Source organism: Bombus terrestris, chromosome 11 (genome assembly GCF_910591885.1).
Source record: "Bombus terrestris chromosome 11, iyBomTerr1.2, whole genome shotgun sequence".
NCBI classification, from domain to species: Eukaryota; Metazoa; Arthropoda; class Insecta; order Hymenoptera; family Apidae; genus Bombus; species Bombus terrestris.
This window is the reverse complement of record NC_063279.1, coordinates 18,163,797-18,190,933: the sequence shown is the minus strand read 5'-3', so window position 1 is coordinate 18,190,933 and position 27,137 is coordinate 18,163,797. Positions and strand designations below refer to the sequence as shown.

General features: G+C 43.3%; 2 protein-coding genes across 4 annotated transcripts; one reads left to right on the top strand and one right to left on the bottom strand.

Annotated features, from left to right (window-relative positions):
- LOC100651963 (DNA ligase 3) lies at positions 1–27,012 on the bottom strand. 2 transcript variants are annotated; one of them, XM_020865325.2, is made up of 21 exons: positions 26,849–26,987; positions 16,471–16,796; positions 15,459–15,779; positions 6,274–6,512; positions 5,450–5,529; positions 5,301–5,378; positions 5,031–5,208; positions 4,800–4,955; positions 4,596–4,727; positions 4,437–4,516; positions 4,278–4,365; positions 4,122–4,199; positions 3,740–3,863; positions 3,457–3,527; positions 3,239–3,385; positions 2,668–3,168; positions 2,332–2,445; positions 2,161–2,252; positions 1,568–1,658; positions 785–955; positions 1–200 (listed from the first exon to the last, which is right to left on the bottom strand). In XM_020865325.2, exons 2-20 carry the CDS (start codon positions 16,790–16,792, stop codon positions 809–811), a joined length of 3,039 nt encoding a protein of 1,012 aa, XP_020720984.2. In that variant the 5' UTR covers positions 16,793–16,796; positions 26,849–26,987; the 3' UTR covers positions 1–200; positions 785–808. The 2 variants fall into 2 exon arrangements, with proteins under 2 accessions (XP_020720984.2, XP_048266248.1); XM_048410291.1 differs by lacking the exons at positions 15,459–15,779; positions 16,471–16,796 and having other exon boundaries at positions 26,849–27,012.
- On the top strand, positions 13,785–26,446 carry LOC100642500. Of its 2 annotated transcripts, none has more exons than XM_003399329.4 (4): positions 13,785–14,201; positions 22,644–22,819; positions 22,903–23,125; positions 24,003–26,446. In XM_003399329.4, the coding sequence occupies exons 2-4, from the start codon at positions 22,664–22,666 to the stop codon at positions 24,062–24,064; spliced, it is 441 nt and encodes a 146-aa protein (XP_003399377.1). In that variant the 5' UTR covers positions 13,785–14,201; positions 22,644–22,663; the 3' UTR covers positions 24,065–26,446. The 2 variants fall into 2 exon arrangements, with proteins under 2 accessions (XP_003399377.1, XP_012169758.1); XM_012314368.3 differs by lacking the exon at positions 13,785–14,201 and adding an exon at positions 19,842–20,011.
- Positions 27,013–27,137: the final 125 nt, after the last annotated feature.

The following is a 27,137-nucleotide window of genomic DNA, read 5'->3' as shown; positions in this document are numbered from 1 at the left end:
CTCGGTTCCAATAACTCCTTTATTCCGAATACACCTGACAGCTGCCATTATAACTTTATTATTATAGCTGATAAAAAATTTACAATTTCATTCCAACGTATAAAATTCTTCGCAAGAATGATGCATTCCAAGTGACACCAAACCGATTCGAAAATAAAGACTACATGCTGATACGGGCGTAGCAAACGAATGTCGAGAACCTGCGAATGCAAAGCAAATAATATAGACATCCACGCGGAACGAAAGAGGGATATGTCAAAGGTAAGTCGATACGGATTTATCTACTGCAGTATTTCTGCTACAAACTAAGATTCTCCTCAAACGTTTCTTTGGTGAATTACTGAACTCGCGTCTCCGATAATTATACAATCGTCGGAGGTTCCCGTTCTTTGCAATTAAGATCGTTTCCAAGTCTCTGGTTTCATCACGGTGCGGAATATCGATAAGATGCAAGAAACTAAGTAAATGCACCGTCGGTCATAAATATTAAGAAACGCATAGGAAATTTTACTTTATTTATATTATAAGACGCGTATACAAAGTAACAGATTTATAATAAAATACTTTGAAGACAGCAACAACGAGAAGCATACAATTTGTACTACGTATCAGCTGGTGTTCTGATGCTTACGATCGACGGTGCATATGTATGGAATTATAAAGTATGATTGTAAATCGGATGGAAAGAACAAAGGTTTCGAATTTGTTCCGCTATCATCCGTCGTTTGAGTTACGATATCGAACAACTTGCAATTACGTGAACAAAACGAGAAAGATGGCTCACGGTTTAAAAAATAGAACCTGCACATCACCGATGTAAACAGGGGCAAGAACAGTAATCGGCGATCAGTTCTACCGCATGCTCTTCCGTTTCTTGAATTTCGCAAGTCGAGACAACTGCCTCTATCCAAGAGACACTTACGTGTCTTGCCGTCTTTGACACATCCTCAAACTCCTGAAAAATGCAAGGATCAAGGTGAACGCGAGGAACATCGTGATTGCGAGATTAGCGTTCGTGTTTGCTGGCGGATGTGGGGAAATCATATTCGACAGGCGACGGAAGATTATCGGTGGCAAGCGACGCGAGCAATTGGCGCCTACGGTTAACGGAACCGACAACTTCCACGTGTCTGAAGCCGCTTAATGCCGACGCTAGTACGCGGTAATGGTGCCGCTATGTTAACCAACTTTAATTCTGTTATCGAGAGCCTGCTCGTTCGATCGATTTAAAACTCGTCCATTAACCACGCGATCGAAAACACAATCCCCTTTTCCCCACTGCTTCCAGTTTTCCACTGTTTGGCCAGGAAAGTGGTAAAACGCGTTCCAAACGATATCTTTCTTTTGCCTGAAAGATGATACGATTTGAAGCTTTCGCTTTCCAACGACGATGAAATCGCATAGAAATTGTAATTTGTTTTCCGCCGAGAAACACTGCAGTAGCTCGCTGTAGAAATATCTATCGAAGCAACGTTCGAAACAGTCGAGCTAGTTTGGACAAATTGCCCTAAACGGAGCAACATCTCCGGAAACGTTGACATAAAACGTCAAAAGCCGTTATACTTACGCGCACAAGGGATGACGGAATCTCTTTGGAAGAATGAACCACGTACATGGCCCCGGATCTCTCTTGATCGTTCAACACCTTGGCCCCGAGACTAAAGTGAATTTTACAGTGCTTAAGGAAGTTTACTACTGGATTGACGGTTGCGCTTGAAAGTTGTACTGGAAAGGTGGCGTTAAGAAGACCGCAACGATTCGCGACCCGTTTCTCGCGAGGGACCCTACAAGATAATCGACTTGGTTTCTTTCTCGCGATACGGTCGTTAAGCGACTCGTCTACTTTAAATCCGCCTCAGGGGACTATGAGCCGCGCTAAGACACGAAAGAGAGCCTCGTGTTCCATTTTCCTGCCCTGATACTTGTTAACTCTGCTTCTCCCCGAGGTGTTACCTATGAGTTTTCTATGGAATGCAACTCGTTTCACAGTGGAGTCTGCGTCCACCCCAAAGTAATTAAAAATCGTCCCTTAAGTCGTAGCGGAACGTAATCGAACCTGATCGATCAAGTCAAACAATAATTTCGCGGACGGTTTGCTTCGAAAGACGGACCGATGAAGAAAAGGGTCCTCGTAAAAGACTACGTTGCGTAAAAGGATACGTTTTGAGTAACTTGCGAATGTCTTCTTCCTTGCTTTTTGTAAAACCTGACGCTAAACTGACTGGCGCGCCCTTTAAAATACTCTTAGACGTCTGTCAATCAGAAAATAGTTTTATTAAGTTTCAATCTTCGTTAAAAGATGAAATTTTATTTTACCAGCAAATTACGTACCAATTCGTTATCTGTTAGATTACATAATGGTTTTGCATCCGACGGAAGTCCGTTTTCTGGCTTTCGTCCCTCGATCCAATTTAGTGGAATTCCCATGGCAGAATATTCTATGTACTATAAATAAACGTGTACAGTAAGTTAGAATAAATCGGCCGAAAATGTATCAAATTATATGAAATGAGCATCAATGAAGTACTGTAGCTTGGCACTAAAATTTCAAAAATTTCAAGAGTTTTAAAAATTGAACATAATGCAGTTAGCTACTTTGGTTTGTGAATCTTATTTGGATAAGGTAAGAGTAATTGCTCGTTAATTGATATAAAGATGAAAACACACATCGTTATTTACGAAAGCATAAAATTCTGCTTGTTCCGCATCCTTTTGATCCGAGACATTGGTTCCTTCGCTACTGCATACTTTTTCGTTCGTTCTTTTGCTAGTATCGGCTCTTACGCGATTAGAGATAGCTTTTGATTTTGCGGGAGACTTGTTCGGAGAGGAATTCTTCTTGATCGTTTTGAAATCGTCATTTCTTTTCGACGGAGATTTTAATTTTCTTTCCTGTTTCGCCTGTGCATTTGATAAGGAATCTTGTCTGGTTGTTTTATCGTCACCTTCTTCCTTATGGTCAGAGGTCGAAGACAAAAGAAGGCTAAGATCTATCGACTCGGAACTCTGCTTGAAAAGACGTCGCAAATCGTTCAAAGTAGTAGCGGAAGTCCAATCTTTATCAGAACGAATACGCGTTACCCGTGGAAATCTAATACTAATACCGTCAGCTGTGTGAACGCCTTGATTGGTAAATTCTGCTCCCGTTATTTCCCACACTGGCTGCTTCTGAAATACGTAAGGGAAGATATCGATACATCTGCTTTCAGTTGAGAATTAAACCAAGTCGAGCAAATACCTTTGGATCCTTTGCGACAAAGTCAGGAATCATTGGTTTATTAGCGCGCAACCAGGTCGGTACTTTGGCCGGATCTTTACCTATTTTTATCATATCGAGCTCATCCTGAAGCATGGCTAAGGTCGCGTCGTCGTGACCGGTGTGTACCTGCACGTACGATCAATTTCCAAATACAATTTTCGAAATTCCTTATCGTTGCACAGTATGCGTTTCCTTACTTTTGTTACTGTTACCCAGTTGCCACGATCTTCGTCGTAGCAGCCCATCAGGAATACCGACATCATACCGCCTAGAGATACAAAACGCATAGAAGAAAAATTAAATATAGAAATAATGTACGAAACGACATGGTTATTTAAAATGTAGTAACTGTTTTAATATTTGATAAGTGACAAAACCTGTTCTTTTAGTTATGTTCATAAAAACACGAATTTGCATGAATATTCGCAGTCTAGATATGGTAGAGGGAAATTCATGGTAGAACAAACAGATGGTACAGACCTTTGTTTCCCGTGCCGTACCATGCGCCAAGCACAACGAGATCTGCACTATCGGCCATCGCACCATCGTATAAATAATCCTTTTTTACCTTCAACCAATGTCTTTTACCCGGCTCGTATTTGCTCTGCAAATAATCACACGTTGGCATCGCTTCATCTCAACTATCGCATGAGTTACGATCACACACACGTTACGAAACTCCAAGAATCGACAATGAAAGTATAAAAAAATAATAAATTATTATTATTAATTATGGTAGGAAAGTTGCTATTTGATCGCAATTCTCATCCATGGTAAATCAAGAAACGATGGTAAAGCAGAAACGCACTTTATAAGAAAATGTTCTATCTTCATACTTACAAGGTTACAATGTGATACGTACGTGGATGTCCTTAAGCACCAATCCTTCGAGGCCCATTTTAAGAACCCTGGCAATCATTTCTGCCAAGTCTTGAGATTTCTGTAAACGGTTGTTATTGCTTTACAATTTTCCACATATATCTTTGAGCGAAAAATCGAAAATCATGCGATCACTTACATAGACTTCCTTGATTTCCGACAGCATTATCCTGTTTGGTATTTCCGTCATACTTTCTCTTAAAATTCGTCTTCGTTCCATCATGGATCTGCGCATAGCAAAAGACTGCGATTACTTTAAGCCGAAGGGAATTAAAGTAATTAAATTCGTTCGACTTACTTATGCAACAAAACAGCCCCGTTATAATAGATACAGTCGAAAATAAACAAACAGGCATTGGCATCCTTGAATTCGGCTTTCTGGAAAACGAAATAACAAATAGGATTTCAAGAATAGGATTCCCGAGAAGATCGTACCATTCTCAACGAATAGTCGAACCTTATGAATGCCTAAGGTACCAAAGGGTAATGGTTGTCCAGTTTTGGTATCTATCATGAGGATCTCGGAGTCTAGAATCAAGTCATCGCCGTCTGGAAAGGCTTTCGGAATATAATTCTTGAAGAGGTTCACCTGAAACGAGAAAAGACACGTGTAAATTCTGCGAATAAGCAAATCGAGAGACGAACGCAACGAAATATTTACTTTATGAGGCAGCACCGGTTTTAAGGATCTGCTGAAATACCGAAATTCGTTTCCCTTCTTATGCACTTGGACCCGTTCTCCGTCGTATTTCACTTCGGCAAGCATTCCATTCGGGCATTTCTTCATCGCCATTTCCACGGATTTGCAAGCCTCCGCCTATTCAGGTTTAGACGTTAGGCTCCGACGTTTTGCAACGCTACTGCCACGTTTTAAGGCAGACCAAAAGCTTACCAACATCGGTAAGACAGGTGTCATCAGCGAGAGCGTAATCTTGACGTTGGAAGATGGACCCGGCGACGAAGACGGTTTATCGAATTTCGAGGATCCTTGCCAACATCGTTCGACCACGCTGTCCAAGTCCCTGGACGTTTGAAAGGCTTTGTACGCGTCATCGTGTACCGCGGCCAAACTGCAAACGTATCGACAAAAGACGAAAAATATCATCGATCGCCGTCTAATCGTCTCGTTTACGGCTCAACTATTTATACGCTATAGACTCACATATGTTTCGGGCCAGCGTTTATCCTTAGATCGTGCTTGATCAGCCGGATGATCATCTTTAGATCGCGTGCGGTGCATCTGGAGAACAAGTTACAGTTTGCCTTCTATAAATGAAAATACAACGGAAGCGGGCAATGCAAATAATTTACCTGGAAACGATCGAACGAAAGTGACGAATCTGTTCGTCCTCCTTAGTTAGAAACGACAACTGCTGCAGAAACTCGTCCACCTGAATAAAAAGGATTTCGCTCGATCGATATGGCGACAATAACGACTAATTTTTACGAAATAGTATGTCTATTTTATAGAACAAACCCTACGCGGAATAGAAAGTAAACCGAAGTTTACTTTTAGCAAGTAAAATCTGGAAATCCGAAATTTGGCCGAGAATCGGGAATTCCGTTTAATCCAACTGGGTTTCGATAATCCTGGAGACGTCAAAAGAGTTCCCCTGCCGAACGAACCTCCATGCAATTTAATCATATAGAGATAGAGATCGATCGACGCTGAGGGAGAACCGCCTCTTATTTCGACGCGAGTAAATTCCGTTTTGTCTTTATCCCGTTTATTCCAGTGTCGTTTAATGTGGTGAAGTACGTCATCGAAAAAGAGAAGGAGGAAGGGTAGCTTGAGAAAAAATTAAACGACGCCTACAAAGAGGCGTTCAATTTTAAGCATCTCTTTTTCTCCTTCTTTTCCTCCCTCCTTCCTCTCAATTTGTCTACCATGGGAAAAACAGGCTCGTTGCCCCATTTGTTTTTCCACCGTCGCAAATTATAAAGATAACGCACAGTCTCTCTTTATCCCCGAGAATTTATCTCCAACGTTTCATCCAGAGGCTTCCCGCGATTATATAGCGGCACGTGTCTATGGTGAAACACAGTTCCGAATATCTTTCCGTGCGGGAGAAGTTCGTAAATTATCCGATACATCGATACAAATTTCAACCGAAATACAGGACAGATTTTATTACCTCTTGAATCGTAAGTACGCTTTTTAGAGCTGGTTTTAAAGCTACGCTCTTTTCAAAAAACACCTGGATGGTTTCGCCCACGTCTCCTTGCTCGAGATGCTCCAACATCTCGTCCTCGTCCTGAAGCAGGATACGAGAGAACAGTTTCACCAATTGTTTGCTCTGCAGGTTGTATATTCTCTTCACTGTGCCCGGAAGCAGCATTCTGCACCACAGCTTTACGTCGCTGTTGAAACCATCTGAAAACGCGGAATGATCTGAACAACGAAGACGACAAGTTTACGCTGTCGCTTAGAAATACGAGTATCCGAACACCTGCTCGTTACATTCGTCGAAGGATCCTAACAAATTTTACCTTACTCGATATTTTACGTATAATACGAGTGAAATAATAGATTTACAAGAAAGTAACCGTTCGAAGAAGTCTTGGTGGTTTTGATCTCGAAGGACGCGTATCTCGGAAGAAGCCAATACTCAGGTGCGAAGATCGGAAGCCGCAGATTGCTTCCGCTCAAGTGCACAAGCACTGGCCAGTACAAGGTTGGAAAAAAGTGTTGTTTTCTGGTGAATGGAATCTTAAAATAGGATGCAGTAAGATGAAATTCTACGAAGAAGACAGTGGTCTTAAAACTGTGTGCACTATCGTAGAACAAACGAAGTTCGAAGTACGAAATCGCGGAACGGTAGAAAGACGAAATCGAATCCAATTGAACGCAGTCCGATAGAATATCCGCGATCAGCTTGGCGGTTATCGAACGCAGCTATCGCCTCGTAACTTTCCACTGTGTCGTTGCAGCCCGATGCGCCGACGGTTCTCGTTCACATTCCCTTCTTCCCTTCTTCCCTAACGGTGACAGACAACAGCTCGTGACGTTTCGCTGGAAGGATCATTCGCAAGGATCGTTCGCACTCGAGAGACACCTGTGTATGGTCGATGTATCCGACTAGAAAGGAACGCCATTCGCAAACCGCGAAAAGAATGCAGACATATGAAGAGAGAAGAAATCGGAACGGAGAAGCGAAGGATTGAAAGACGGACGCGTCGCGTCTTTTCGATTAAGAACACCGATCAGAACGCGCTTCGTGGAAAATTCAGCGACGACCTCCTTTGCGTCGAAGACTAGATCATCGGCAAAATTGCGAACGAATTGCGACGAATAAATAGCGGGCTCCGTTACAGTTGCAATCGTTATCGCGCACCCACCAGTCCCCGCGATGTGTATGTGTACTTCCGGCGCGTAGCTTATCGCGCGATACCTTGATTCTTTTCATCGCGACTCCTCTTCCGATATTGTTCCTCGATCGCCGCCAACATGAGCGAAAACTTCGTTAGCCGATATTCGCCTATGGTTAGTTGGTCGGCATCGTCTCGCAACCTCTGCGTATGTTCGAACTGCAAACGTGTTCGAGCCGCGTGTTTCGTAATGTGTACGAATTGAATTTCAGCAGCACAGTCACAGAAATTAATTAGAGATCCAAAGCGCGAGTCCCTGATCTCTGTGCCCCGGTTTATCATCGAAATAAGTAGCCTATAAAAATATGGAATTATCGCAGTGTTTACGTTGCGTGAGCACGCGATACGCGATGCACCTTATTGCGAGACGATCCTCGCGTAACGGCTTATCGACGATTCATTGGTCAACAACGGTACACACCTCTTGCAGGCTTGTCGACCGGCCTTCGAAGTTAAGAACCTTCGACTTTATACAGAAATTGTACGTACAACTTTGGAAACTATCGATCGCATCAACAAACTTGTTGCGTGACTTTCAGCGGACGAGTCGGGCTTGATCGTCCGTTTAAGGATGATCGAGATGGCAAAAAGTCGGGAAGAATGGAATCCGAAAGTGAAACGTGCCGAAAGTTTGCCGAAGATCGCACTAGTCGAGAACAAAGTCATCGCGATTTAGTACGGTTATTCGAGAAGATAATCTCGCGTCAAGAACTTCCCTTTCCACGTATTTTCCTCCACGTGTTTTCGCTTTGGGAAAAGATCATCGGAGGACGTCGATCGTGATTCCCCCCACTGATCTTTGACGAACAACGAACCACGATCAAGACCACACTGTGGATTTTTATGCATTTATGGGAAACTTCAAAATGCGCACGATAGGTGCAATATGCAAAGATATGTAAAGTATTCAGAATACTCGAGATTTGGTAGATGAAATATGTATCTGCTTAGGTGCTATCTTTCAAATTGTGCTTACAAAAATGTGCGTTTGCATAGACATCCGTAATTTAATGATCGGTAGATATTTATGCGAATTCATATTTTTCTATCTAGTTAGAGACTTGGTCTACTTATCGACTACTATAACGAGTACTATACTTTTGATATTTTATTAGGTTGTCCGAAAAGTTTCTTTCGTTTCATAAGGTGATAATAGATGAACAACAATTTCTGTTTTATATTATTTTATTAAACTAAGTATGATCGATTTCTATTTTTCTATTTTTATTATTACATTCGTGCATAATTCAATAAACTAATATAAAACAAAAAACATTGTGCGTCAATTATTTCCTTATAAAACGAAAGAAACTCTAGCTAATATATATATATATATATATATATATATATATATATATATATATATATATATATCTGCGTTACATGTATTTTACGCATCTTTGCATCTTCAGATTCTCCACATAAATGCATAAAAATTCGCGGCCTAATGATCAGCGCGAAACGAACAGAATGGAGGATCGCGACGCACCAACGAAAGCTTGAATGGAATATTCGCAAAGAGAAAAGAACGAACCTGCCGATTCGATCGATAGGACGGTTCGTTTCGTTCAAGCACGATCATCGACCGGCGACGTATTGTCTGTTCGGCTCGATTATCGAGCAGCTGCAAGCCTATATAAATTATCGTCCGTTTCACCGAACGATGTTCCTTTCGGGCGTTCGTGATATCTCGAGTCCTTCTAAAGACCGCTACAGACTGACGAGATGTGGCGAGTAAAGAAGCCTAGTCGACCAGGAAATCTAACAACTCAGATTCAGGATTCCATGGTCGACCGAACGCAGCTACGTTTTATCAATCTACACGATTAGATTTTTGCGTTGGGAAATAAAAATAACTCGACAATTTCTCGCCAATCGGCCATTTAGTTGACCCGTTTGCAACGGCCTTAAGAGGCTCGTTCTCGCGCAAATCGAAAGACGAATAGCCAGAATTGCATGTAATCGGGAATTAAGGAAAATCAGCACAAATCGTATTCGGCTGGATGCGGGACATCGATAAAGTAAACGTAATTCACGGCGCTCTGCCAACAGTTATGAGTCATTCATTGCGCGGCAAAGAAGGAGGAAAGTGATATTAGTAATGGCGCAGAGCGAACAGAGAGAAAGAAACGCAAGATTTCTAGGTATTTTCATCTTCGCCGAGAACGCGCTTAATAATATCTTCGCGCTCGTGCATAATTCTCTCTTGTTTTACGTGAAAACAAAAGATAGCACTTCCGAGTAGTTCGTAGAATTCGCTACATCGATCTACATCATCGATCTATGTCGTTTCGTACTTTGCTCGGACATTGCATCAGGCCCGATCATCAGCGAAGAACGAGCCTCCGTCCCGGCGACCAAAATTAGCTGCGAATTAGTCCGCTCGTGTCCGCTTTCGGCCGTCTTCTCTTCTATCGCGGTCGAACGAGGGTAATCGTTATCGTTCCCTGCAAAGTCTAAAACGCGAATTGCACTGAACGAAATGGAAATTGGCGAGAAAGTTGGAATTCGGGGTTGACGGGGAGCTTTCGAGGACTAGAGTGTCGCAAACGATCGGCGGCACCGCTTCACGGTCGATAACTCCTAGAGAGACGATTTGACCTTTCGCACGCGCGTCTCTTCGAAAAGCCCGATCTTGTTCGACGTTTCCCCTCCGCGGTGGACCGAGGAGTTGGGGAAGCGGGAAACGAGGAGCGCGACCAAGCAGAAGAGAAGGAGAGCGAGCCGATGATAACGCGGCCAGATACGCTGAAATCTCGTTAGACGAAAAAAACTGCGATTTAAGCGGCGGTCAATTGAATTTCTTTTTTCTTTCTTTCCGGCCAGTTGCGATTACATCGGATTCCACAGCGAGATGCCGTCAGTTTACGAACGAACGAACAAACCAACTATGTAATCAACGAACGAACAAACGGATGAAAGCTTGCTCGCAAAAGCAGAGGTGACTTCATACTTGATAGATTAAAGAAGAGCGCGGTAATTAATGATCGATCGTCCGAAGGAAACGCGAAAACGATAGACAGAGGTCACCGGCGATACCACCATGACTTGTACAAAGTGTAGTTCCGCGGACAAACGATAACGCGGTTTTGCTTCAATGAGATTTTCCACGGCTTACGGAAAAGGAGGAGGGACGCGAGAAAGTTAGATACGCTTTTATTTGCCCCCACGCAAATAAAGCAAATTTTCTTTCTCACTCTCTGCTTCTTCTTCGCACTCTCCTTCCATCTCTTCTTTCCATCATCCTTTCGATCTCGTCGATCCTCGTCCTATAGAAAGTAGGAGAACGAACGGGCGAACGCGGTTTCCCGCCATGTGGCTACCTTAAACGCGCCAACGATAAGCGAACGATTTCATCGGCGACTGTCTAACGCGAATTCCTGTTTCACGCGTTTCGTTATTTCGGCCATTCAACCCGAACAAACTACACATATTCGACACGACTCTCGCAAAAGTTTCCTCCTTTTTCGTTCATTCAGCAACAGTCGATCGCGTTCGACTTATACCCACGGTATTTTTCCACGTGGTTTACCTTGTACAATGTGTGTCAGCAATCACGAGGAAGCATAATATATGTACAACAAATTTTATTAGATATTTTTTACCTACTTTTGCATATACAATAACAACCTGCTAATTATTTACTCGAGAGGTGATTAGTCGAGTTTACGTATATCGAACAAATCTTCAAATCTTACTTTATCGAAAACAAAGCACCGTATAAGAAACTTTTACTCTATAGTTTAGATATAGTTTTTACTGCAACACCCTATACGTTCAGACGTAAGCAAAAAATCTAGAACGAAATCCCGTGATCGCTTGACCAATCGCGCGTTCATCGGTCGCGATACCACGCGAGATACTCGAGAGATTTTTTAATTCCAGGGAAAACAGAATAAGAATAACAAAAATGAATGGTTCTTACGATCATATCGCTCCCGATTGCTCGTTATGGAAAATCATTTGTTACCTCGTACAGATTCTCCTATTAAACGATAAAACGCTTATTAAAATGTTTGTTACTGGAAATGTTTGTTACAACTGGATCGAAATACCAGAGGCATTTTTCAATCATTTTTGGAGAATCCTCGTCTAATCAGGCGCATTTCCCTTAACGACTTTGGCCACGCATCGTACGAAATCTCGCGGTTATTGAATTAAGAATGAAATTCCAAGAAGGTGTTCTAATTTTCAACAATTCGGTGTTTTCCTCTTCCGAGAAAACGACGTGTGCGGATGCAGAATCGATGATAGATGTGGCACGTGCCGAACGAGTCTCGCTGAGACTGAAGAAACGTAACGCGGCGCGATTCGACGGCCGAAACGGGCTCCCACCACGGATGAAACGCCACCAGCGTTTCTCATCATCGTCGAAAATAGAGCGATCGCGCGATTTCGACGCGCAAATCGCTAATTTCTGCCGTGTTGATCGAGCCGCGTACAATGCCGGTATTCTTTAATCCTCCGCAGAATTCCGCGACGTTCGACCAACAATGGTTACAAACCCCGCTGTTTACCGACACGAATTGCTCCGTGAATTCCAGACCGAATAGCAATTTACCAAATTAGATCCTCGTTCGTTATTAGATTCGTCGTCACAGTTGGGATAAGCGTGGCAAGTATGTACGCCCACGTAATATCCTACATCATAGCAAGAAAAATCGAGCATCTCGATTTCACGATTTCGTCGATTCTTCCTTCAGACCAGCTTACAGTTATAGAATATTTATATATTTCGTGCTGGGAGCCGCGTTAGATTGAAGTACAGTGATTGACAAAAGAAGATTCATAAAGCAAGGAATATACAAAAATACGATAACGGTACAAAATGAATTTATTATATATTTGATAAGAGCGACGATTAAATTTGATATATACCGCAGAATAGATAACTGTTGCCAATGTGATAAAGAATGTTTAGTACAAAAGTTATTAAAATTCATATTGTGTCAATTTTAAATTTTCGTATTATACCGTGGACGAAAAAAAATAAAGACGAGTCTATCGACTTATCGGTCTGTATCCGACGATGGCATCGATATGTGTGACATATCGCAGGTCGTAGAAGACGATTCGGGGGTGCGGCGGTCGGGGTCAGTCGTTCCGTCAGCACAGCGAGGCACCGAGTTTGGCAAGCTTGGTTGCGCAACCACTGTCGTCAGATTTTTTAACTTGTTCGCGCGCCACCGTTGTTTTTTTCAATGTTTCCCTTCCCCTTGGTCCGATCGCGGCTTTCGCCTCCCAGCGCGAAAACTATTACGTCACTTTACGAACGACCCGATCTAAGGGTCACCGGTGAACTCGCGTTACCAGGCTCGAGAAAATTTCTCGCAATCCCAAAACAATAATATCCATAATACGCTCGATTTATCTAGTATCGAGGAGATAACGCGCTATATAATCGTCGTTCGCGTAAATATCCTTGTTTTCAACAAACGCGGTGTACTCGAATGAAAACGTGCGCACAACGTAAATCGCGTTACGTTCATTGAAACGAGAATCGTCCTAGAAGATGACCAGCCTAGAGAAGCGAACGTAACAACGCGACGTTTCGAAAGAATTTGCAGGTCGTTTGGCGTTTCGTTGACCCTCGAAATCAAAGGCGACATTGGCTTATCGGTGAACGTTAATTGCTCGGGAACCAATGGCCCGCTCCTCCGTTAATTTTCAGTCTTAATCAACTATCGTTCGTTCATTAATTTCGACAGCAGTTTCAACGAGGCGGCACAGCTTTTTTTTTCTTCACAGAAAGAAACAACGAGAGAGGTCGCGAGGAATCGCTTATCGAACGCGTCGTACGTCACTCTGCTGGCCGATTGTTCGTTCCGATTCGCGATCCAACGCTCGTGAATTCTTCTCACGATCGCTCGTGCGAATCCTTCGACCATGGAAATCGTAGTTTGGATCAAATAAGAGGCAAATTAGTCCGCGGGAGAAGCGACTGAAACACATCGGCTGAAGAAAAAAGAGCAGAAGTGGAGGAAAAGAGGAAAGGGGAAAGAAAAGGAAGGAAGCGAAGAAGCGAGAAGATCGCGAATTAAAAGAGGGGGAAGAGGTGAGTTTAACATGTGATAGGGAAAGAGAGAGAGAGAGAAAGAGAGAGGGGGATAGAGAGTGAGATTATCTATGCGGGGAAGGGAAGAGGCTGCGTAGAAGAAAGAGGGAAAGAATGGAAGAATGGATGAACGTCTGGAGCCAAGCTGGCTACACGAGAAGGGGCTCGACATCGCGTTTACAAACCGAACATGATTAGGTGGGGACAGCTGAGCTTATAAGACACCAGAGCACAGCCTTCGAGACCAATAGTCGCAAAACGGTTAACGCGTGGTGTGCACAAGAAACATTCTGCCGAACAGCTTTACGAAAAACGAACTATCGCTTTCGCACGACCGATCTCGACCAGATAATCGAACACGGAAATTTCGAGGAACCGCGCACGACCGATCGATCTTCCTTCGAGGAAGAAAAAACGCTGACGACTGAGTGACTGGAGTCTATCTACCAGCGAACCAGTGATAACGTTGGATGATAAAAATCACGAAACGACAGATCGAATTTTGTCGCGGCTAACGTATCAACGTTACCACACGACACGAGAGATCGTTCAAGGAATTTTCCCTGTGACCACGAACGACTACTAGTTGAATATCTAGAAGAAGGAACAGCATCATCAGCAGGGAGACTTTCGATCACAGTGAGTATCTCTTGTAGCGTTCATGTGGTTTCGGACAAGTGAAAAATGGTCGAGGAGTCGGGTTGCTCGTAAACCGATCAACGACTTTTCTAGAAACGGAAAATTTCACGGTAGGCGCGTTGAACGCTAGGTCATGCGTATGACGCGGGGAATAAATCAACGAAGCGCAATTCGTGTCACAAGTTAAATCGGATCATGGTCGATCAGCTGATTTCGGATCGAAACGAGTCGAACATCGATGCAAAGCCCAAACTCGAATCGGTACGAAACGTTTCTTGCAGCAACTTCTAGAAATATCTTCGTTTAGCGAGATATCGACGGTGATCTTAGGCTTCAACCGAGCCGTAACATTTTCGAATATTTAAAAATCCTGCGCGACAAGAATAAGTGTACTTTAGCGATACAAATTCAAAGTTGGATCGCAAAGCCGCGCGAAGACGATTCGAGTTTTGTTGCTCTGGAAGTCAGATAACCCCGTAAAAATCTTCCACTTACGAGCACGGCGGTGGGAATCTGCACCGTCGATTGATTAATGGTCTCCTTGTATCCGATTCCGGTATCGTATTTGTTCGACCTCAACGAAAAGGAGAGGAGAGAGAGGTACGGCGGGTGCGAAGGAATGCGGGAGGGCGTAATGAAGAAAAGACGCGAACTAGTAAAAATAATCGAAAAAGTAAGAAAGTAAGAGGGTGGGGAAACGCGAATATGTTTGCGCGAAAAACACAAACGATATCCCACCGACACAGCATCGTCCATTGGCCCCATATGCTCTTTTTTACCGCAACTTCGACTTCCAATATCGTAGCCATCCTGTCCTTCTGGCACTTCTCTTTCGGGTCTCGTGACGAGATCGTTTACTCTGCTGCTCGGCGATACTCTCGCGAGAGCCGCTAATTTTCGCTTATCAATGTCAGAAAAACATCGCGAATCTTGGAAGCTATCTCTGGTGGACGATACGCGCAGATGAACTCGATTAATTCCACAAGGCTTCTTTTCAATCGCATCGCGAAATTTTTCTTTCCTTCTGGAAAAACGTTTGTTTCGTCGGAGTCGAAGAAAACCGCACGTAAACAGCTAATTTACGGAAACCAGCTAGCGAGAAACCATGGAGACCTTGATCCGTCGAGAACGTTACGAAATTCGATCGAGTCTAGTGACGTACATACGTGGCTAGATTTGTAAATAAATGAGCACGAGAAGACGGAACGAGAGAAAATGGCACGAAAGATTGATTCGAAAACAAATCTTGAAGCTTACCACCCTCGGACCCTTTGGTTAGCATCTTTCTTAGAATCGCCGTCTTGTCGGTGTAGGCGTCCACTTTGGCCACGTTATCGCAGACCCGCTGAAATTCCTCAAACGCGTCGTCTCTCGTCGGTTTTCGCACCTTCTCGGGCGTCTTTTCCGATCCTGAGATATCCGATGCGTCGTCGATGGCGGACGTGGGGCCATTTCTCTCTTTCTTCCTGGGTTTTTTGTTAGGAGAAGGATCAGACTCCGTCGTACGAGTAAGTTTGCGTTTCTTCGAGCCGGAGGATTGATTCGCGACCGGTGTCGTCTTCGGAGTCTTGAACGGAGCTGGGAAGAAAAAGCGATCGCCGTCACAGTTCGCTCGCGCTAGAAGGCTTTCCACGGATCGGCTAGAGATTAGTATCGAGGGAAAATCGATCGTGGTATTCGACGTATTATCGTCGAGGTATTAGCACCGGCTGACTCGATGTCCCCGAGTTCTGAAATCTCTTCGAGCAGAATAGCGGGATTTATCGGAGGGAAGAGAGAGCGACAGAAGCGCGAAACAAAAGGTATAATCTATACATGCTGCATTCGATGATCTTTTAAGGCTGTAATAATAATCGCTGCTGAACGAGAAACCAGTTTAATGCAACGTAAATCATCGGCCGACCGATCGCTCTAATAGGCGATAATGCTCGCAAGATGATTTATGGGATACAATTTGTACATTGTCGATTTAATTGAACGGCAATTAAAACGCTCGTCTCTGCCACGTCGCGATAACTGACAGAGATGAACGCGCTCTTTTCACGCCATGGAAATTACTCGAATTTCGTTATCTGTTCGTACGTTTATCTTCGCGTCGCGATACAGCTGCATACAGGGCCCGAAACGGCGATTCCCACGAAAATCAAATATCCTGAAATTAAAGGATCGAGCCGGCAACTATCGGATGGTAAAGGTATCGTTTTCAGGCATCGAGATCACCGCTCACCACCGGACCGGATCTACAGATCGGAGAAAAGGGAAATCTTACACGAGTTTTCAAACTCCTCGATTCTTTGAAGAATCGCAGTTTTGTCCTCGTCGCACAGATCCTGCCAGCCGCTTACATCTTCCTCGGGATCGTCTATTCTCTTGGTGGTAGCCCTTTGTCTGGCGAACACCTCGAACAGACAGCTCAAGTGATGCCAAGCTTTCATTTTGCCATCGGAGAACGGATTCGCGACTAGCTTCGCGATCCTTACGGTGTCCTTTTCTATGGGGCACTTGCATTTTTTGCACTTGGCGCGACCGCTTTTCGCCCGTTCCACCGCGAACGGCTTCTCCTCTTCCTTCTCCTCGTCCGACATCGACATCGATCTGAAAACCGTCAGCGAAATAATGAACGCGAAGGCAATTTAAAACCATAAAGGAACGAACGTTTAGCTTTCCCCTTCTCTTTGTTACAACAACTCCACTCTAAATTGAAAGCAAACAGCGGTGAATCGTAGCGTTGGGCGTTGATGCCACTCCGACCCCTAATCCAGCTTAAAAGCTAAGAAAGTGAAAGGGATTGAAGTGTCAGGAGTGCAGGTAAACGCTTACGCAACGAGTAGTCCATGTCAAGAATCGAGCCGACGCGACGTCGAGCGACGCAGTTCGAACTGACCGACTCCTGCAAGTTCGCCTCTTTGGTTTTTAAACGATACGATAGAACAATACATTTGTAATTCATCGAGTTTCAATCGCGTTATCGACACGTTGCTCTTTGTTCCGACGTTTCGTGAACATTCCACTTCGCTCGTTCAGGGCGAACGCGAATGACTCGATTGAAATCCAAAGTGTCACAAATATGTTGAAAATGTAGGAAAAGATACGATACAAGTTTCGGAAGAACGAAGGGTTCCTTCACTAACTCTGACGTTCTTTAGCTGATTGCACTTGCATCGATGATGGTGTACTCGAAAACGAGGAACTCCAATCCTGTATTATTCCACTTGTGCAACGAGAACTGCTTACATTCGCATAAAAGATAATTCTCGAGCTGCGCCTGGCAATCATCGTAATCGCGATTATTGTCGTAATATCGCTCCAGAAAGGCCTTCGGCTGGATTGCGTCATTCTTTCGAGCTTCGAATTCTACCGAGCTTTCAACACTTTGTTCCTAAAAATATCCAACGTAGCGCGCACTCGACAAACATGTAATCGCGGTACTCGAATTTTTCTCACCGACGTGGCGAAAACTAAAAGAGATGCGAGGATTATTGCGAAGTTTATCAGTTATCGATTACTCGTAATCGATGGTGGCTAAATTTAAGTAAACAAACGTTTGAGAACAAGGACGCGCGCTATTCGTCGCGAAGGATACGAAAGTACGACGCAAAAATCGAAGGCTTCTGGTGCGCCATTTTGCCGGGCGTGCGATTTACCAAGAAATGGGAAAAAAAGAGAATCGCGCCGATAAGAAGAGGCCGTTAATTGAACGAGGCCGATAAGCGACGAGGGGCTGTAATTGTCGGTTAGAGCGCCGATTGGTCGGCACCGATGTCGTCGTATTGAAACACTGACTAATAGCGGTGGGAGATCGTCTATCGAATTCCGTGTATTCTCGCGACATTCGTCGTACCTCTTTTCATCGAGAAGACGGAAGAGACTGCGAGCCATCCTCGTTGACATTTCACTTTACACCTTAACGATGTTTTTCTCGTTCTATGAAGATATAACTTCACAACGTATGACACGAAGATATGATAATGAAGATATAAATTCAACTCTTCGCGCTCGTCTGATCGACATCGTCCTTTCTCTAGCTACTCTCTTCTCTTTCTTTCTTTCTATTCCGATTATTCGTCACGAACATTGCGATTAGGTCAGAGTGTTTGGAAATATTTTACTTTCTATACGTTCGCTCGCGACATTATTCCTTTGTCGTTCCTTATTTCGCAATATGTATTTCTGGTTTCTACCGGCTATCTACGAGAAGTACGAAGAAAGAATTAGTACGACGAGGAAACAAACGGCAATTTTAATCTCCAAAACACCGGTAATATTTTACGCGGGCAAAATTAGTTGGAAAAACGTGAGATCGAAAAGGGGAACCGAGGGATGGGCTAATTGAGCGTTGTTCGTAAGCGGCGATACGAATCGAATCCGCGAATAAATCAGTGCACGCCTGACGTTTCCATCGCGCCCCATCCAAAGAACGCACTTTTTAATCAATTTTTAAACGTCCGCTCCCCGATGATCGCTTTGATCTGAAAGAGGAGCGCTCGGCTCGATATCCGATTGCCTGAGACGTCAGAACGCCAAAACGTCGGAACCTTAAAGAGCTGTTAAAAAAAAGAAAAAGAAAAGAACGTGAACGAAGAATGGTTGAAGAAAATGAAAATTGTTTCCCGAATCCTTTGTCACGACGCTAAAACCGCGACATGGTACTGCGAATGAAGGGGATAGCGAAACAGGAATCGTTAGAACGTGGGTAGCAAGTTTTCACGGCGTGTTAGTCCTTTGCGGTCGAACTTCGCTACAGATGCTTCGACTACTTGGAAATGCCACCACTAAAATACGCTGACTACGTTGCAACCATCACGAGGGATGCAAGGTTGGCTAGAGGCAAAGAAAATTATCGCCCCCGAGAATTAACCGATAGTACCTACGGATTTACGACTGAGTGAGCGACTTTCATCGCGCTAGAAGCTCCGATTGTTTTTTCTCTTTCTTTCGTGAACGATTCGTGGAAACCGATGAGAATCGATTGTTTGACTTGGTTTCAGCGCGATGCGAAGCGAATCGTATTGCGATGCGCGGGTACCAGAAACTCGTAAAGCAACCGGGCGCGTTTTTATTCTTTCGCTCGATCGCGGATATTTTGTACGAACGAAACAACGCGAAAATCTGTGGAATTAATCGCGGAACGGAATTAACCACCTATTCCACACGCTGACGTCAATCTCGTGGAATTTAACAGATGTTTGTATTATACGGTGATTTGTCGCGAGTATCGCTAATGAAATATCGAAGCGCAAGAAATTGCTGTCAATCTGCGGGCTACATGAATTGCGATCGACGAAGTCGAAGGAAACCAGTTACGTAAAAGCGAGTTGGAAAATTTGCCGAAATTCGCGGCATACTCGCGTACCCATACGCGTTAATTAGGTAACGTGAACGAAATAAAGTTTCGGTGATCCTGCTATTTCACGGGACTGTTGGTAGACGGAAAGCGGAGGGGGAAGAAGGAAGGGAGGAAAAGAGAAAAGAGAATGGCATGTACGTAGGCGTTGTACGCACAGATATCCTCGTGCTAGCGCGGACCTACAGGTGGTAGGAGGTGCGCCTAGGTGGCGCGTGGTGGAGGATTCCGCTCAGGGTATAATAGAGGGTGCAACAGCCCTCTCTGCTCACTCTACGAGCACGCATCGTTCTGCCAAAAACTCACCGAAATACGCATTCGCTAAACGAGGGAAGCAAAGAAAAGAAGGGAAGAAAATTCAAGCCCGAGTGAGATCGAGCCTTGGTATTATCGCAGTGATCGTTCGATCGTCCAATCGCTTTCCGAAGAAGTCCTCGTCGAGAGGAGCATTTTCGAGTTAAATAAGGTAGGATTCGTACGTCTGTGCTCTTTGACGTTGTTCTTCGGAGAAAGATTATTAAGTTCCATCAGCTTGGATCGATCGGGAATCAACGGAATCCGTTTTTCATTGACCATCTCGATTAAGTTTTATTCGCGATCAAGGAAGTATTCTTGCAACGACATCGCGCCAACCGATTAAAATAGCTTCTTCCACTCAAATCGATCGTTAATCGTTTTGTTTACTAGTCGTTCGTGCCGACGCGGTTTTCAACGCGATACTTCTCGATTCGATCACGAAGAATCGTGCGAATTGCGCGTTCGCGTATCCCGATCGTGAGTAAAATCGAACGCATACGATCGAAGGTGGTGAGATTGGCCGGTGATTACACCGCACGGTCGATCGGTCCACTCGTTCGGATAAAGGCCGTTCGAGTTGGAACAATCGCGTGTTATCTCGAAATTTTTCGCGGTAAATGCCGAAGAAAAAGCGATCGTGGCTCGTTATCGGCCGAATAAATACACCAGCCCGATGCACATTAATTCCTACTTTTTTCTTTTATCAACGAAAAGAGAACGATCGTTGCTCGTTCGTTAACGAGCGCTTCGAAGATAGTCGGCGCGTAATCAACATGTATTCGCGTCAGTGATTAATGTTCCACTCGTTTTGATCACGCGACTCTTACCTCTGTGAAGATTTTAAAGCGGTTCGTTCGCTCGTTCGGAAGAGAAGGAACAGGGAAAAGAATCTTCGTGAAGGAGGGAAAGAGGCATCCGAAATAACTCTCAATCGGATTTGTTGTAGGCGAACCGAATTATGTAAAGTGCAATTGCTCGCACCCCGCCTGATCTTATCTGTTCAAACAACTCATTCGGGTCGCCAGATAAATTACTCAGCTGAATGAATTCACGCGCGTTTCTTGGGTCATCGAGGATTATCCCTTAGCGCGATAAGCGTCGCTCGAGGAACGGGGTACGGAAGAGGGGCTGGATAAGATTACGCGAGATCACAAACAAGGACCGAAGTCGAATATCGTTATCTGATATCCCGTTCATAGACCAACCAGAGAGGAATTTCGCTCGTTACTTTTTTTTTCTTCTATTTCCCGCTTTTTTCTTTTACTACGCCAACGCGAAAAAAAAACGACAGATTAATTTCGCTCGCGACTCGGCTCGGTTACAAATGTAAAAAAGAACCATTCGTTAATGGCAAATGAAAATTCGAGTCGATCAACAACGAGCCAGAAAATTTACTTTCCAGGTTTGACTGTGTTTAATCTCCCCATGTTTCAGCGGATAACACACGGCTTACATGGCTAAAACGGTCCGTGGCATTTTCTGTAATAATAGATTTGTTTGGTTTCGAGCGCATACTAAGCAGTTATAAAGGCTTAAATAAATGAGGCTAATACGTCAGAATTCCATGAACGACGCGCAACACCAAGATTATGCTTTGAACAATTAAGAACGCCACTGGGATTCACGACGATGGCGACCCATTGACTGCAGATATGATCAATTTCTTATTTCTCTGGAACGCGTGCGTCGTCCTTTGCGTATACAAAGCACCATGGACATTCTTCCATCGAGCTGAGCGAAAACGGTATCGAGAATGCGGTCCGGAGGTGAACCGCGTCGTTCTCTGTGCCAAAGGCACGTGTACCTCGAAATTTCGCAATGCGTAACAAATGAGACGCGAAGGAAGACTTTTCAACGTAACTATTCCGTGTCGGTATTCGCTAGGGTTTGCGAGTTTAACAAATTTATCGCCGATCGGGCAAGTCGTGCAACTTTCCAGATCGATAACCATGTTTAAGGAGATCGAAACAGTTAACGATAACTGTATTCTTGATCGAACGAGAAAAGGAAGGGTGGGAGAAAAACAAAGGGACCGATCCTGGAGATAAATCGATGTTTAATGGTTTGTTCAACTCGGAAGTAAACATCCACGTAAATCAAAATCTCGCTGCTACTCCCTTCTCGGTTCTCTTTCTCATATTCCCTTTCTCCCTCGCTGATCGGCGGAGTTTGTCAGAACGCGTCAATCATCCAGTTTGCCGAGATTTTCGGCTCCGTTTGACGCTATTCCGATTTTCATTGCGTACACCTGGTTCGAATGAATGATGGATGAAGAGTAAATAGGGCGATAACCGCACAACGATGGGTGGCCAAATTCCAATTCGTTTTATCTCTGTCACGTTTACGCGCGATCACTGTTTTCTAGCCGGAAACGAAAATTACATCGAAACTTGCGAAATACGCTTGATCTTCTAACCCGCGAACAAATTTATTTATTTATTTACTTATTTGTTTATTTATTCAATTAAGGGGCAGGTACTCCGTGTTACAAAACATGACAGATATAGATATAAAAGTACAGACAGAAAAGCGAAGTACGATGCGTTTTAGGAGTAGTTCGGTTAATTTAAAATTCAAATTTATAGTTATTTTATACTTCGATTAAAATTCAATTTTTAATTTTATTACATTCCAGGACCCAGTCTGTTTCAGTACAACCGACCGATTTCGTTCGATCTATTCTCTCTTCTAACGTGTTTGCTACTCGCGATGTCGAATTCTCGATCGGTTTAGAGACAACCGCAAATGCTCCACCATTTTCTTCGATACTTTTCGGTAATCTCGAACGTGATTCTTTTCAGCGATAAAGAGGATCAAGGGAATGACGGGAAGGTCCAGCACGAAACGGACGGGCCTGTGTCTGTTGGCACTGTTGTTGTCCTGCCTCTCCAACGACGTTTTCGTCGTTGGAGAACCGGAGCCGATACCGTCGGAGCTCCTCTATAGCAAAAACTTCATCAACAACGCTGAGAATCTCGTAAGCTGGTCACTTTTCTTGTATCGTAATTCGACGCAACCACCGCTGTTCGAATCCACTCAAATTAAATTTACGTATCGTAGATATTACTGAACAAGCTGAAGCAAGTGATCGATGAGAAGGAGGAAATAGCAGAGCAGGAAAAGACACTGGACGACGTACAAATGATGCTTCAAACGGTACTGGAAGAGAGGGCGAAAGACGATATGAGGATTCCACCGGGTGATTACTCTGTCGAGGAGATACCAACACCGAATCCCCCGCATAAACAGGTGCAACGTTCCGGAAAGCGTACCTCGATAAGCTGTGAGTATCGTTTAGTGAGAAGCGTCCTCGAATCCATATGCCATAAAAGAACGATATATAAACATAATTCGGCTGCATTTCTTGTCTTTGGACGATCGTAGTTTCGTTTCGAATTAGTAACCGCCTACGGGTGCACGCATGCAGCAGATAAAAAAAGACACGCGAAAACGCGATTTTAAGAGGTGAAGAACAGATGATCTCATGCCCCGCTAGATTCGCTGAGATTTCTAGAAGAGGGCAGGTACTAGCCCTCGTTATTTCGAATCCCGTCTTACGAACTTTGGAAGATACTCAGAGCTGGTCACGCGCGTTCTCCTGTCTGTTCTTCCTCCGTTATTAAGTACGGAATACTCGGCAAATAAGTACGTGCCCCGCTTATCGACAAGATATCCTTCCCACACCGATAAATCCTCCGTTTCTCTACATATTCTATATTCTCCGCTATCAATCCTTTGTCCAATACGAGATAATCGAGTAAACAAAGTCTTTATCCCTCGTATTCGTGATCCGACGGATTCGTTCGATAATGCAAAGCGTCGTGTTGATTCCCATTCGATGCGTAGGACCGGGGATTTCGTAGAACTAGCAAGAAACGATGAGCGTGCATCGCGAGAGAATGGCGAACCTATCCATTGCGCCAATTGACTTTTGATTCGAATGATGTCACGAGCGACGTTTCTGCCGTTGAAAAACAAATCAACGATTGACGATCGATCCTCGAGGTCCATTCAATTAATATTCGATACCAGACGAATTTCGTCCACCTCGAATGCAATCGTATCACGCTTTCCTGTCCCTTGCTTTTTCTCTTCTTCGCGAACGGAGTGCTTCTCAAAACGACGAATGCTAACTAGAGATTTTTCTTTGTGTTGTTTAGATATGACCTTGTGTCACTTCAAGATCTGCAACATGGGACGCAAGCGACAGTTACGCGAGTAAACGATAAACAGATCGTTTGCTGATGACGGCCATATCGAGATTGGTCGAGCCTCTTGCGCGGTGCACCCTCTGACTCGAACACGATACGAAACCCGCGTGCAAACGAGAAGAAACTGGACCAGAGGTCGCACTCGGATCTCCGAACGGTGCTCGCGACGCAGCGGTTAAATACCAGGAAAGGCGACGATCCATCATCGATCGGTCGATACGTTCCTTCTAAATTTTTCACCGAAATTTCCAACTTGATCGGCCGGCTGTCATCCAACTCGCAAAACAATCGCGACTCTGATTCTGTGACTTCGACTCCGATATCGATTCCAACTCTCATTGAACGTTTTTCATGCAATTTATCTACGACACCTTGCAGCCATTCAAACGCTTTCGAACCGCTTAAACGGCTTTGCACGCGACGAATCAATTCCAATCCGAATCGCTTTGAGAGAAACGAGAGGCAAAGAAAAGTACAAAAAAAAGAAAAAAGGAAACAGAAATGAAACGAAAGGGAAATATCGTATCCTCGTGTACAGTTTGCGAGATGTACATCATGTTCCGCTCTTGTGCCGAGAGATGACAAGGAAGAAATAATTATTTCGCGATCGAATTTCTGTCGCACGATCGTGTAACTTCCTAAGTAAAGAAAGCAATTACAATGCTTGAGTTTTTCAAATATATCTACATATGTATCCAAAAATTGCAAGTGGTCTTATAGAACGAAAAGTGAACGGTTACTATTTTATCAAAATGGATACGAGTTCTCGCTGCAGATCGAATATCGAACGAGTATCGGACTGTTCTGTTTGCACCGCGACGACCTCTTCGAGCTACTTGTTCGATAGGAATGATTGATAGACAAAAGTGTTCGTCCCGACTGGTTCGGGCGAATTCCTCGTCCCTTCCTCCCCCATCACTGAAAACACATCGTGGATGCAACAACAATGACAGCAAAACACGATCGGATGCACGCGTTTCGCTCGTAATATTCAGCAGTATCATCTCATTCGACCGAGGACATTGCATTCGCGGCTGAATAATTATTTTGTCCCGTTTAATTGAACGAGAACGCAATAAAATTAGGTATTTCGACGAAGCTTAGTGGCTAATTACCACTTCGGACGACTCACTAATCTCTCCGAAAAAGAAACTATAGTCTGTAAAAAGTTGCTCCTAGACGATATACCCGGGTATAGAATTAGCAGACAGACAGTTGGACGGACGGACGGACGGATGGACAAACACAGAGGAAGAGAAGAGAAGAAAGGAAGAATGAAATTTTTGGAGAGTGGAGTTACCTCGACGAGCCATCGATAGAAATCGAAATGGCGAATAGGTATTTATTCGTTAGGTTTAAGTGAGAAGGGTGCAAAGGCCGAGGCTCCAATATTCTCGAAACTGTCTTCTTTAAGGAACACAAACGAAAAGAAAGAAAATAACGAAAACAATAGTAAGAAAGAAGAAAAATTACTATCACATGACGTGTACAACTATAAAGAATATGGTCCTTCAACTTAGTGATCTACAATTTGTTACGGTACTTGTTTCATTATAATATGTAAGTTCAAGCTACGACATACTCACAGAAATAGAATGTAAACGTTGCTATTCGCTAATTATGATTTACGACTCTTTTCCTAATCGCACGCCTCTTGGCAAACTGTACATCCTTTACTATCCTAGAACCGTTAAAAACAATTGATACGTTTAGTAGAAAGTAACAAAAGGAAAATATGTATATACAAAGAGGAACATGAGAAATGAACGACTACGAGATCTCAGGAAAATAACAGAGACAGAAAAAGAGAGGCCGCCTGCACCCTTCGTTAAATTATTTATAATCGTTTCGTAAAAAGAAACGCACCAAGTTTATATGTAATCTTTTTATGCGTCACTTTTTATTTATTTAGCACCGGTGAATTCGTTACTTTTTTAGTAGCTCCTGATCCTGAAAACGCATTGTCGTTTACCTCAAAATGTTTTGTACATGACTAGAATACTATCAATTGTTTTCTACAAATTTTATTTTTATTATTTATAATTTAAATACATTCTACGTGCAGTTATATTTAAAACTGTCGTAAATCGTCTATTTGTTAAATTACATTGCTCTTATACGAACACATTGCTATAATTAGAACGTTTAGAAATATTTCGACTCCAAGATAAACCGAATTTAGCAATGATTTCGTTGTATATCGTGCACCACTTTCAAAACGCGATCAACTAATAACTTTGCATCATTACGGCCTCTAATAACAATGTAATACAACAATAGCAACAATAAAATGTGTAGTCGTACGAGCATGTATATTCGTAAATTTATTGTTTTTCTTGTATGGAATTGATCGAGACTTCTCGATACTTTGAAATAAATCTCGTGAAAACAAATATTTCTCGCTTCGTAATCATACAGGTAGTGGGCGGCTCTCTTTTTTAACCATCTATCCATGGAGAATATACACACGGTTATGATTATTACATGATATCAAATCGACATTTTAAACTCTCGTATTTAAGGTATTGAACGAACCCGCGCCATACCGTACAAAGTATGTACACGTGCTTGGTCACGTGAGATAACAAACGCTACGTAGTATAACATTAATAAAAGTTTCGTTACATTATAGCGTATATTACAACAGCCGATAATTCATTTATATGATTGTAAATATTGTATCAGCGATAAATTCACGATAAAAAAAATAATAGTTGAATTTCAAATACATACACTCGACATAACCTCAAATCACTTTAATCTCTATCTAGTTAAGTTTTAAATGAAACTCCTACCAGCAGTTGTAGCTCCTTCGAGTACTTCCAATTTGTTGTATTCACTCACGGCATGATGAATAATTAATAAATCGTAAAATCATACAAATGTCACAACCATTTTGATCAGACTACGTTTTATCCAGTTTTATTATTCCTGTAATTTTACTAAATGCTCTTTGCAAGGCATGATCGCCCCCTAGCGTTTAAACGTGCGTACATCTATGATTTAACGTGATGTTTCCGTCGGTACCATCTTTGACTCCTTGTTTAATTTAAATTAAACAAAATATGCATGTACATACTATCA